Source organism: Andrena cerasifolii, chromosome 7 (assembly GCF_050908995.1).
Source record: "Andrena cerasifolii isolate SP2316 chromosome 7, iyAndCera1_principal, whole genome shotgun sequence".
Classification (NCBI taxonomy): domain Eukaryota; kingdom Metazoa; phylum Arthropoda; class Insecta; order Hymenoptera; family Andrenidae; genus Andrena; species Andrena cerasifolii.
Window position 1 is genome coordinate 2,504,890 of NC_135124.1, and position 13,873 is coordinate 2,518,762.

The 13,873-nt window shown below is 36.7% G+C and overlaps 1 protein-coding gene across 1 annotated transcript in view; it reads left to right on the forward strand.

Annotated features, from left to right (window-relative positions):
• The window catches only part of Zfh1 (Zn finger homeodomain 1), a 92,743-nt gene that overhangs the window by 68,713 nt on the left and 10,157 nt on the right, over positions 1–13,873 (forward strand). The window contains exons 2-4 of the mRNA XM_076817020.1: positions 7,413–7,762; positions 11,164–11,304; positions 12,080–12,380. Coding sequence (XP_076673135.1) covers positions 7,413–7,762; positions 11,164–11,304; positions 12,080–12,380 — 792 coding nt within the window. The remainder of the gene's footprint in view (positions 1–7,412; positions 7,763–11,163; positions 11,305–12,079; positions 12,381–13,873) is intronic.

A 13,873-nucleotide genomic window follows, 5' to 3' on the forward strand; every position in this document is an offset into this window, starting at 1 on the left:
CTCGTTGTCTTACTGCTACTCCGGCGTCGTCCTGTGAGAAGAACAAGTGTTCTTTCCCCCGTGTGCTGTTAAGGAGTCCTTGGTCGTATCTGGAATCTTGCTCTCTCCTTTTCGAATGACCGGAGAGTGGTATAAAAGTGAAATTTTGCAGTGGTGTGCTGACCTTCCAGAGGGTGAAACGAAATGATTTTACGACGGGTAAGCCCCAAGGCCTCGTCGCTTAACCTCGCTTCCTTCTGGCCAGCACATGTGTGACTGGGAAAATTTTCTGGGAAAATGTACCTGAAGGTGTTCAAAATATCCAGGGTTCTAGAGGAATACATACGAGGGGTATAATAAAATTCAATAGCACACACCCTTCTGGTTGGGTTGAAACAGTATGGGGTGTAAAAAGAAATAGGTGAATTTATTCTGAGGCTTCAACGTTCATCGGTTGAGAATAATCATTTTAGCCCCCTTATATATTACACTTCAGAAACGGTTTCTCTGTTGACAGTGGTAACTTAAATTAATTGTGATGGGAAGATATTAGCAATGTATCCAAAAATTCAGTAAATGTATTTAAAAACATAAAAATGGTATATGTAAAATATTTATAACATCAAAAATGAAAATCAACTGGCACAAGAAGATATTAGCAATGTATCCAAAAATTCAGTAAATGTATTTAAAAACACAAAAATAGTATATGTAAAATATTTTTAACATCAAAAATGAAAATCAACTGGCACAAGAAGATATTAGCAATGTATCCAAAAATTCAGTAAATGTATTTAAAAACTCAAAAATAGTATATGTAAAATATTTTTAACATCAAAAATGAAAAACCAACTGGCACAAGAAGATATGAGCAATCTATCCAAAAATTCAGTAAATGTATTTAAAAACGCTAAAATAATATATGTAAAACATTTTTAACATCAAAAATGAAAATCAACTGGCACAAGCATCATAGGGTTCTTGAAACACACCGCGATCGAGCGGAGAGAATGTTTGTATTACCGAGACCTAGTGAAGGAAATACGCAGATCGGTGAACGGAGTTCACAAAGCGTGCCCGCTCGAGGGTTGGTTAAGATTGCACCTACGCGTTTTTTTTTTGTAACCGAACATTCTTCGGCGGAATAATTTTTGCATATGACGGCAAGTTGCGGAACTAATCCCGTAGATGGCTTTACACGAATCGTACAGTATAATTATAGTCACTTTCTATTGTTTGCAATTATGTACCTGGGTCATTCCACGCGAAATCGGACACTTTTTGGACTAACATTTCGGATGTGGCAGAAATTTGAATACGTTGTAGTCTTCAGGGACATATAAACATATCTCGAAGGATTTTTGACAATTTTGAAAAATGTCGATTTTTAAGATTTTTTTCTGGATTAATTTACAGTTTTCATAGAAAATTTTTATTACTTACCTTTAGTACAATATCTTAAGAGACTATACAAAAAAAAATAATAGAAAAACATGCATAAATTTTTTTATAATAATTAATCTCCTAGACCCCCCCACCCGCGCTGATCGAAGGTGTAACTATGGAACAGCAGGTCCGAAATCAAATTTAATTTTTTTTTTATAAACTATATGAGTGTAGCTTCTGTTGTACGTACGGATTCTTTGATCGAAAACAAATTTTTGGAAATACGCTTGAAAAACTGTCCATCTTATTCACGAATTTTCGAAACTTTTCTTCTAAAGCGCACTTTTTTTATAAAAATAATTTGTTTCAGAAATCGGCGAAGACACGTGTGTTAAGAAACGATCTTGATTTCCTTTCTAATTCAGCTAATTAGGATGCAGCTTTATAAAATGTTATATTTTCAAAAACACAACTGAAATAATTTGTCTTGGATTACTCCCTTCTTATATATAATAACAATAAGGAGGCAACGATCCTTCAACGTCCTTGAAAAATATGTTCTAGTCTTATGTTTTGTGTCAGATAACAATTATAAACAATTTCCAAAAGCAAACGAAGGGATTTTTATTGGCTATTCTCGATTACTATTGCCCGAAATTGCATTGAGATAATGGGAAAATCCGGTTTCGATAATTTATTTTTAACATTCATCATCAATAATTATTTAAGGGGTCGTGCTCAGTCTGGAGGCCGAAAAACGGTGGTCTTTGGAAATTTTTTACTCAAAAGCTATAACACATTTCTGAAAAAATCTTTTTTCCTTTTAAGGATTGCATCTAGTACCGTGCATCGTAATTTTTTTATTTAAAAATATTTATCAATAACTAAGTTATTGTCCATCACTCGAAGGTTCTCTAAAAAAAAGGCTTCTGCGGTGACCACTGCTGCTCGAAGGTCGATCATCTAAAATAAAAAATTCAAAAGAATTTACTTATTATATTATATTATCTAGTATTTAAACGAAGGATTTTTCGAAATATTGATTTGGGAAAAAATGGCTAATGTTTAAAGTAAAAGTTTCAATTTTTATCATAAATTGTGCCTGATTTTCGTGAATTAAAAGAAAACTAAGCATTGGATAAAAAAATCCTTCGTTCAAATACTAGATAATATAATATAATAAGTAAATTCTTTTGAATTTTTTATTTCAGATGATCGACTTTCGAGCAACCGTGGTCACCGCAGAAGCCTTCTTTTTTAGAGAACCTTCGAGTGATGGACAATAACTTAGTTATTGATAAATATTTTTAAATAAAAAAAATTACGATGCACGGTACTAGATGCAATCCTTGAAAGGAAAAAAGATTTTTTGAGAAATGTGTTATAGCTTTTGAGTAAAAAATTTCCAAAGACCACCCTTTTTCCGGCCTCCTGACTGAGCATGACCCCTTAAGGATGATGTAGTTACCGTGTCCTTCAAACGTTTTGAAAGCAGAAATCACGATTTGAAAATGATATGTGTCTTTATTTATAAGTTTAAAGCAAGTGGTTTACGTGCCCTCTTTCTGTAAATGTGGTAAATTCGTAACAAAATTGCTTCTTTGTTTACCGTAAACTGGGCTGACTTTGCCCACTTTTGAACTTCAAATGACTTTTTTGGCACTCCTAGTGCATTAATTTTTTTTTTGAAAAATACTATTATACGGTAGATGGCATGTAGATTTAAATAAGCTTTTTTTAAAAAAAAATTCTTTACTTAAATGTACGCTTTTAAAATGCCAAAAACATGGTGGGCAAAGTTACCCTCTCAGTTGGGGTGTGTTTGCCCACGCGAAATTTTTCAGTGAAAACATGCCTAAAACTCATTATTTAATTATGATTGAGCAATCGTTCTTATTCTAATGGATACATAAGACTAGTATTATCAAAACATGTTTAAAAAAAAAATTATTTTTAAAAAAACCCGAAATGTCGTCGCTGAATGTATGAAAAATTTCGGCTTCCTCCGACGCCGAAAGACATGTCTGTGCCCCCGTTTTTTTGACGAATAAACCCCTGAACTTATTGTCGAGGGTTTTCTGGGGAACCTTATAAAGTTCGGCGGCTTTTCTCCCGCCATTGCCTTTAACGCCAGCTCTAATTTTTCGTCGGAATCATTTCGGTATGACCGACTTCCAAACTTAGGTTTTGTAAACTCTCGGCATCTCCTACAAAAAAAAGATAAAATATGTGGATCATATAAAATATTTAGCATTATATAAGAATTTTGTATGAGATTTTAAGGTTTATTTTCTTTCAAGGTTTATTTTTTTTGGGAAAAAAAATTTGTTTGTGTAAGTTTTTACTCTGACTGAAAAATTACCATATGATTAAATTCGCTATTGTTTTTTTTTCGTTTGACCTTGGAGAAATTATTACTATCGATTACAAAACACCATATGCTCTAATTACTTCACAATAAAATAAAATACAATTTTTCCGAAAAGTGGGCAATGTCACCCCAGTTTACGGTAATTATTTAAATATAATTTTGTTTACATACTTAGTTACACATTTTTCATGCATCAAAAAAAATACAAAATGAAGCATAAAAATAAACAAAAAATGTAATGTCTTTAGTAAATATTAGTTTCTTCGATTCTTTACAGCAAACTGTCTTACAAATCTATTTTTTTCTTTCGTAAATTAGCTTCTTTCCTTGAGGATCCGATACTCGCCTCACTTTCCGTATTTCCTCGCTTACACAGAATTAATCCTCTATGAAACAAAGGTGCATTCGCTGCGCTCGGGCCGCAAACATGACGCTCGTCGAAATCGCTTTCTTCTTTCCCTTGTCGCGCACAATACTTTTTTTCAACACCTGCGCGAAAGGTGTTTTTGATAGCCTGCTGAGCGATTCGCAAAAAAATGCGCATGATCGATAACGATTAGTCGAACAAATGCATCTTCAAACCACAGGGAGGGTATCGCCAAACTCCAGTTTCCTTGGGAGCAGAGTAAAAAATTGCGCATACGCATGCGCGTGAAGTCTGTTTCCCTCGGGAGAAAAGTAGAAGACGCGAATACGTCTGAAATTGGTCATTTTGCTCCCGCTCAGCAGGCGTAAAAAAACACCCATTTTCATGCAGGTGTTGAAAAAAAAAAGTACTTATTGCACGACAGTGCGGCAGCGCGACCGCTCGGCGACTATGTCGCTGCGTGTCGATCACGCTACGTAAAGCCGCGTATTCACCTGTGCATTCGCCCCGAATGTATAATGTCCTTAGTATATTATATATATAATATATATATTATATTATATATTATATGTGTGTGTGTGTATATATATATATAAAACATATACATACACACACACACATATATATATATACATATAATATATAATATAATATATATATTATATATATAATATACTAAGGACATTACTTCTCTCGCGTTTAGATTAGCTGAATGCTTTTTTGTTAAGCCGCGTAATTCACCTGTGCATTCGGCATATATATAGGCTTATGTGCCCTTTTTCTTCCCCATTTTTCGTTATATATATAGGCTTATGTGCCCTTTTTTTCTTTAATCGTTTAAATCGATTCAGTTATATGATATATATATATATATCATATACGATTTAAGGGGTTATTATACCTAGTCAGACGGCCGGATAGAGGCAAATGTTTGTGATTTTTTTTTGAAAAAGTGGAAGTATATATTCCTACAGAACATTTTGCACTTAAAAGAGCAACATTTAAAAAACATTTGGCAATTTTTTCGTAGAAAAATATTTACGTTTATAATAAAGTAACAACCCACATCCAAGAAGCCTTTTTAAAAAATTTGGTTTTGCGGTGAGATTATCTAAAATCAAAAAAACAAAACTGATTTCGTTAGTATATTATTGTATCTTCCGATCGACGGAGAAAATTTTCCTAAATATTAATATAAAACAAAATGGCGGATATTTAAACTTGAATTCCTGATATATTTCGCGTGATTTTTGCACCCGCTGTGATGCCTCATTTTATCTATCGCAATGAGTACGTGCCCTAAATGAACATAAATATATTTCAACCCTTTAGCGCTCCAAATAAAACATGGCGACAATCAAGGCCGTTCCTGGGTTTGGCCGCCATGCCCAAATGGAAAAACAATATTGCCGCTCTTATTAACTTAATATTTTTTATTTAAGAATTTGATATGCAGTGTTGACTTTTATATCTATATATACATAATTTTAAACAGTATCGTGCAAAAGAGTTTCGGTTATTATTGTTATTAATTAAAACTTTAATATAATAAACGGCCTGCGGCCGCCCTTAAGTTTGGCCGCCCAGGTGCGGGGGCACCTTCTGCACCCCCGCCAGGTACGGCCCTGGCGACAATTCGCGTTAATCGCCGGTTGATATTCCAGATTGTGTATGTATGGCGAGTGTAGCTAAACGGTTAAGTAGCTTTATGCAAGTTATACTCTATCAATTCCTTTTGTATATCGAAATGTTTTATTGGTAGACATGAAATCTGCTTTAGTGTAAAACACGGTGTGACATGAAATTAAAAAAAAAAAGGATGGACAAGCATCCATCTTCAGTGCCTGTTATTGTCGAAAAATATTTTAATTTTGGTAAGACTATTGGGAAATACTATGAGAGCGCCATCTACTAAAGTAAGCTCTGTAATCGGGTGAATCGCGTTACAGGACTGATGTCACACAAGTGTTGAAACAGTCGAATAATGTTTTTGTCATTAAATAATCTGTTAAATTTTACAAAATCGATCATCAAACAGTCGAAATTTCCAATACTGTCAATTACATGTGACAGATAACCCGATTAGGCTGCTTTAATTTTCGCCACCAGATGGCGCAGCGGAAATAAGAAAATGCCAATAGAGATAGAAATTAATTATCTTACAATTAGATCGACGATGCGTGGAAGTATTTCACCCCTTTCCTCTGCTAACACCTACAATTTAATGGAAAAATGACAACGCTATCGCCCACGCGTATTGGAGCACTCCTTGCAGTTGCCATCGATTTCTTTGAAACTTCTAACAAGGGAAGATCCCGAACCCGAAAATTCAAAAAATTCTGAAACTTTGTACATATGCAGGGGACTTCCTCCTGATTACAGCGCAATTTTTGTTAGCTGCCCAAATTCACTCGGAGGGGGTGAAATCAACCCCCGAAAATTCGGCTATTTTCCGATTTTGTGTTATAACTCGCGAAATATAAGAGATAGAAAAAAAGTTTCGAGACGAAAGTTACTTCTTTTAATTAGATCTATCATTTGGTAAAAAAAATATTATTCAATTCACGAGTTATAACAAAAAATCGGAAGATAACCCGATTTTCAGGGGTCAATTACACCCCCTTAGAGTGAATTTGTGCAGTAAACAAAATTTGCGTTGTAATCAGGGTGAAATTCCCTACACATTCACGAAATTTCAGAATTTTTTGAATTTCCGGGTTCAGGATGTTCCCTTGCGAGCTATGCTATGCGATGCTATCTTTTAACGTAGCTTTTGGTGGAAACGGTTCCATAAGAATATATTCAAGCTAATTTTTTTAAAACGTAGATTTGATCGCATAGCATAGCTTAGCATCCCGGCGGCTTCCCGGCAACGTCTAAATAGACCCGCGACAATATTCCGAAATCGTAAACGCCTTGTGCATACCTGAGAGCGGTGAACATGAAGTTATTTTCTATTGAATCGATTAGAAACCCCTAAAATCCGCGGATCTTTTTACACCCATTATCGTCTACGTATATCTCGACCTGGGTGGCGTCCATGGCTTCGTTCGTCTAGGTCGCGGCGGCGACGGCAGCGGCAGCCCCTTGCCAGACCTAGCCCCACCCCCGTCGGTCCTCCCTCTTCGTCCGTTGCACGCTGAGGCGCTAAAACGCAACTGTCCCCCGCGACGATACATACGTAGGTACGCGTGGACACGGGCCGTGGGCTGTTATCGCTTGGCGAACAACTGGACAGAGAGGGGCGCGGGAAGAAAGGAGACAGAAGCGTGAAATAACGGTGCACCGTGTGGTGTGTTCGTGTTTCAGGTTGCAGCGAGGACGAGGCAGCAGGTGTCGTGAACGCTGAGGTGGGCGGAGGTTGCGCGGCCGGGGCGCCAACCACAGGAAGTCCTGCTGGAGGTGGTGGTAGCGGGCCAGGTAGCGAAATCAGCGGCGGTGGTGGGGGCGAGGGTGGCGGCGGAGGAGCAGGAACAGGAGGTAGTGGTGGCCACGCTGGCGGCGGTGAGGGCGGATCGACAAAACAGGGTGGCGAGAGGTGTCCCCAGTGTGGTATCCTCTATCGGGACGTTCACGTCCTTCAGCTCCATCTCGAGGACACGCACAAGACCACGTACCCCATCGACAAGAACGATCTCAACGCTCAATTCCCCCAAGTGGTGAGTGAAACTAACGTCAAGGACGAGAGGGACTCCATTGTTCCTTCTGTATTATTGATCATGCGCGGTCCACCTGCGGACTCCCTCTTCCTCCTCACCTACCCCCTTCATACCCCTCGACTGTTTTCAAATTGATTTTGGCTATTGTGCCCTCGATCGGGGTCCGCGCATCTCCAACACTTGAACTTCAAACTGTACTCAGGCTTTTTGGAACGTGATCGACGGTAATGTACGCGCGTAGGTCTTCAGATCGGTGAAGACAGGGTTTGGATACTTTAATGTCTCATTTCGGAATTGCTCCGGGTTTCTGCTTCTAGGAAAGCCTTCTTAAATTATGCAATCCTCGTGCTCAGTTTCCTTTACAAATGCAACGCTTGCAGGGTTATTTAGCCGAGGAATACAGTTGCCATCTCGTTCCTCGTTCTGTTGAGATCGATTCCAGACACATGGTCTCCATCGGGGATGCCTACCGAAATCAGGAACGACATTGTGCTTCTAACTTTCCAAACGCGATTATGGAATAAATGTGGCTGATGAGAACAGGAGTTTGGTTACTTGGATTTTCAGATTGGTCCAATATTAAGTTTTGCGATGTAGCGTTATTGGATGCATTTTTAGATTCTTGCGAGTGCATTATTCGGAATGGAAGTAATGGAATTATTGTAATAGAAGAAAGATAAATTATGTATTTGGAGAATTACATTGCTATTTATGCTCAACGTTGGTTGCACGGAACTGTTGATATGGATTTTTATAAATTGCTACTAATTTTAGGAAATACCGTGTGCGTTATAAAACTGATTTATTTACGTAATATATTTACACGGCGAAATATTAATCGTTGCGCGTGCACAGTTGCAAGTTATGGAACATTCCGTTCTCGTTTCAAAGTACACGTTCGTTCTTCAGTTTTACTTTGAAATACCAGCTCCCTTTGTCACTTTATGTAGTTCACGGCTACATTGAAGCAAAAGGACGTGGCTGTGTAGGTACACCTTGAACAAAATAGGCTCTACTTGCTGCTGTTCTCTAATGTAAAGTGTGCCTTTTTGGACAGCACGCCTCGAGAACAAAGACACTTTGCGCATTATTTTAATCGCAGTTGAAAAATCATCGTATAATTATTCATGATTATAATTCCATATTTACCCATTATGTGCATGTGCATAAAAGAAATACCTATTAAGTATTCTTGTTATTCTGATTGTCAAATGTAGATAGGGCGGAGCGGAAAATTTAAATTTGAATTTTCAGTTGGCCTGGGTGCGCGATAGTTGTCTTTTGATTAACCAAATACAACTGTAAAAAATTTGGAAAAATATTCATGTCTGCAGGTTCCTTTTTCTCCTGAAAATGATTATATAATCGTACTGTATAGGCGAAAATTTAAAGAGCGACCCAAAAATGAGGCCTTTTTTAGCCTCTGTTTGGTCCCATGATTTTGCAACTGAATTTTGTGCCAAATGCTAGCTTATGATGAAACATTAATCACCACAGATTTTCGAGTTGAGGTGACAATTAGTTTCTGAGATATGGGAGGTGAAAGAAGTGAAAATTCGTTAACGCGTCAACCCATACGATGTACGAACTTCTGTGTCAGTAAGATAATTTAAACAATTATTTCCAGGGGTTTTGCTGACTGCTAACAACGAATTTGAATTTATATTTTCAAAATTCATGAAAAAAAATAAAATCAAGAAATATATATGTGTGTGTAGTGGGTGTTTTTTTTTAATATCGTCCACCATATTGAATCGGCCGTTGTGAGTTTTACTGACTGCTAACAACGAAATTGAACTTAGATTTTCAAAATTCACGAAAAAAAAAAAAAAAAAAAATATAAATGTGTGTATAGTGAGTGTTTTTTTTAATATCGTCCACCATATTGAATCGGCCGTTGTGAGTTTTACTGATTGCTAACAACGAATTTGAACTTAGATTTTCAAAATTCACGAAAAAAAAAATAAAAATAAAGAAATATAAATGTGTTTATAGTGGGTGTTTTTTTTTAAATATATCGTCCAGCATATTGAATCGCCCATTGTGAGTTTTACTGACTGCTAACAACGAATTTGAACTTAGATTTTCAAAATTCACGAAAAAATAAATAAAATCAAGAAATATAAATGTCTGTGTAGTAGGTGCTTTTTTTAATATATCAAGTTCAAAATCTAAGTTCAAATTCATTGTTAGCAGTCAGCAAAACTCACACTGGCCGATTCAATATGGTGGACGATATTAAAAAAAACACCCACTACACAGTCATTAATATTTCATGATTTTTAATTTTTTTTCGTGAATTTTGAAAATCTAAGTTCAAACTCGTTGTTATCAGGCAGCAAAACCCCTAGAAATAATTGTTTAAATTATCGGACTGACATAGAAGTTGGGTCGTAAGGTACTCATAAGGTATCATTTGGCACAAAATTCAGTTGCAAAATCGTGGGACCAAAAAGAGGCTATTTTTGGGTCACTCTTTGAATTTTCAGTTTTCCTGGGTGCGGGATAGTTGTCTTTTGATTAACCAAATACAACTGTAAAAAAATTTGGAAAAATATTCATGTCTGCAGGTACCTTTTTCTCCTAAAAATGATCACATAATCATATAATCATATAACGATCATATAATCATGTAATCATATAATCATTTTTAGGAGAAAAAAGGAACCTGCAGACAGGAATATTTTTCCAAAACTTTTTTACAGTTGTGTTTGGTTAATCAAAAGACAACTATCCCGCACCCAAGCCAACTGAAAATTCAATTTTAAATTTTCGCCTATATAGTGTGACTTTGTAGATATTATAATTTTGTATTTAATTAGCGGAAGAATTGGAATAATTAGGATAATTTCAATACCGAAAATTAAGAATATTAATGTGATTAAGAAGAATTGGATCGAGAATGGTAAACGTGGTCTTGTTATTTCATCATTTTTAGGAGAAAAAGCAACCTGCAGACATGAATATTTATCCTTTTTTTACAGTTGTGTTTGGCTAATCAAAAGACAACTATCCCCCACCCAGGCCAACTGAAAATTTAAATTTTCGCCTATATAGTATCGCTCCGTCCTAATGTAGATGTAAGCCTTATACATACAAGTCCATGAATTGAATAAAAAGTCCCCATAGTTCACTTCTTGACAAAATTTAATCCTTTAATCGAGTAGAAGTAAAGAATTAGTAACTACTTACAGCAGAAAATTTTCATTTTTGATAAAAGTATTCCAATCTCTTTGTTTTTCAGTCGAATATTAAAGTGACAATCCCTCCTGACTTTGCGTGTATTAACAGAGCACCGAGCACAGCACGTTTGCCCCTAGAAATAGCTACACGGTTAAAGGGTTAAGATCAGCCAATAACACTCGACAAACTCCACACTAATTAACAATCGATTTTTGCAGTCCTGCAAGGTGTGCAGCAAGACTTTTGCTAACGTCTACCGACTCCAGAGGCACATGATCAGCCATGATGAGAGTGCCGTGCTTCGTAAGTTTAAGTGTCCCCATTGCGAGAAAGCCTTCAAGTTTAAGCATCACCTCAAGGTACTACGAGTGCACCCTTATTTTTCATTTCTCATTTCTACATCGTTATTTCGGTTTTCTCTTTTCCGTTTTACGGTCTCCCGCACAGCACCGCCTGACTCGATACAGAGTAGGTACTGGGAAAATCCATTGCATCGCTATTATTATTACTTAGCAGGTAGAAAAGCATTATTACAAAAATTGCAAAAAAAAAACCCACTACCTGTCTCGGCCAAACTACGGTGGATACGAATGGTTTTATTAACGTTTTGAAGAGTGATGCAATAAATATTCCCAGTACTGTACCGTAAACTGGGCTGACTTTGCCCGCCGGGGTGACTTCGCCCACTTTCTTTACTCTGACTGAAAAATTACCATGTGATTGAATTGGCTATTGCTTTTTTATCGCTGTCAATTACAAAACACCATATGTTCCAATTACTTCGCAATAAAGTAAAATAAAGTTTTTCCACTTGGGCAATATCACCCCGGCGCGGGCAAAGTCACCCCAGTTCACGGGTATGTAGTTTGTCCCTTGACCGTTCGACTTGTCTCGAATAAAATTAGTGTTTTCCTTTTATATTTTTCCTCTCTACTGTTCAGTTGAGAAACGAACATAGAATGCATCGATCGATATACCTAAATCCTAAATTACATGTACGTACCTACTTGCATCGAATGGATTATTCCTGGAAACTGATATCTGTTCTGTTTTAATTCGTAGACACCATCACGCACCAGACAGTTATATTTCGTCCATCTCTTAATCGTAGCCAATTTTTCCCCGTTTGTGCAGGAGCACCTCCGCATACACAGCGGTGAAAAGCCATTCCAATGCAACAACTGCGGCAAACGTTTCTCCCACTCGGGCTCGTACTCGAGTCACATGACGTCCAAGAAGTGCTTGATAGTGAACTTAAAGAAATCCAGACACACGAGCGTCAACAACGTCGATCGCGGGCCGAAGAAGGCGCAACAAGCCCTGCCGCCGGGGCGACGCGAGGTCGACCTGCTCACGGCGAATAATAACACTTTCCTCCCTATTCTGCCGAAGCTTTCGCCCTCGGATTATCAGGAGATACAACGAGAAGGAGCAGGTGAGAGAGTCGACAAGGCATTCCTTTCGCCAGTTCCTTGGGAAATCAGTTAAAAAACAATTGTGTAGGGTAGACCGGGGGCGGTAGCAACAGGGGATGATTGTAACACGTTAAATATCTCAAAACATATGATAGATATTAACACAAATTTTGGATATATGATGAAGAATGACATGTCGAATACACACATTCATATGCTAGCAGTATAGATACTAAAAAATAAATTTTCGATACCCTAAAGTAGCTTTTCCTTACTGATTTAAAATTGTAATATAAATACTCCCTTTGCAAGTACGTCTGTTCTCTATTTTTTAATATTTAATCTGGCTATTTTTAAAATAATACTGATCGTTATTTATCACTTTTAAGTGTCTTGTTAATAAAAATTTATAATTTAAGTTCAAAAACCTGATCGGGGGCGATTGTAACATTGGCAGTCGGGGTCGGTTGTACCGAGACAGAACTGAATAGTGACAAAGAAGATTAATAATATTGTCTTAGCACGGCACAAGCAAACCAAATAAAAAATGGGTGCAACGTACTGAATGTAAGGATTGATCGCATGAAGAATGCACCAGCCAAAATGTTTTCTATTTCTGCGACAATGGCAACACCGCATAATTGGTTATAAGTTTTACTTTTTTCATTTATCATTATAATTAAAATCAATAAATATTTTGATTTTGTAAAGTTAAATTTGTGGTACTATCGACTCCATGCAGTGTTACAACCGACCCGGGGTCAGGGACGGTTGTAACATTTTACCCGCTTCTCATTTTTTATTAATAACCGGAGTATTACTTGACATACATCAAAACTGTTGTGGCTCAAATAATGTCAGATAAGGTAAATGTCCCAATACCTGGACATTTAAGGTACAGCGGAAACGCGATTGAGAATTTTGCAGTTATACAAGTCGATTTCTATACAAACGATTTTGCAATTACATGCAGCACTGTGTGTACTTTATGATTAAAAAAAACCAACATGTTATTGAATTGAATAATTTTGTAAAATACTGAAAATTCATAGTCATTACAATGGCCCAATACCTGGACAGCTTGACTAGTATGCCCCGGTGTCTCGATTTTACTGTCCCATTACCTGGACACATAATGAAACAGCAATTTGGATATTTTATCGAGAAATTAAATAAAAAAGAACAACACAATTGTTTTTCCTACTCGCATATTTTTTCTGTATAAATAATTTATTCCAATCAGTAAACAAACTTGAGTAAAAAGGCTATTTGTATTCGTGTGTGACACGCGAATTTTACACATGAATATTGAATTGTATATTATCATTAAAACAAGATAACAAAAATACAGAGTAATAATTGCTAAGGTGTTAAATAATGATTTTAATATTGTGTCAAGAATAACTCGTGCTTATTTCACAGTTTGCACACATGGTCAGGTTTAGGGCCGTTCCGAGATTTCACTGTACCAGTAGATAGACACGAGAATAAAAAACTAATAAGAACTTTAATT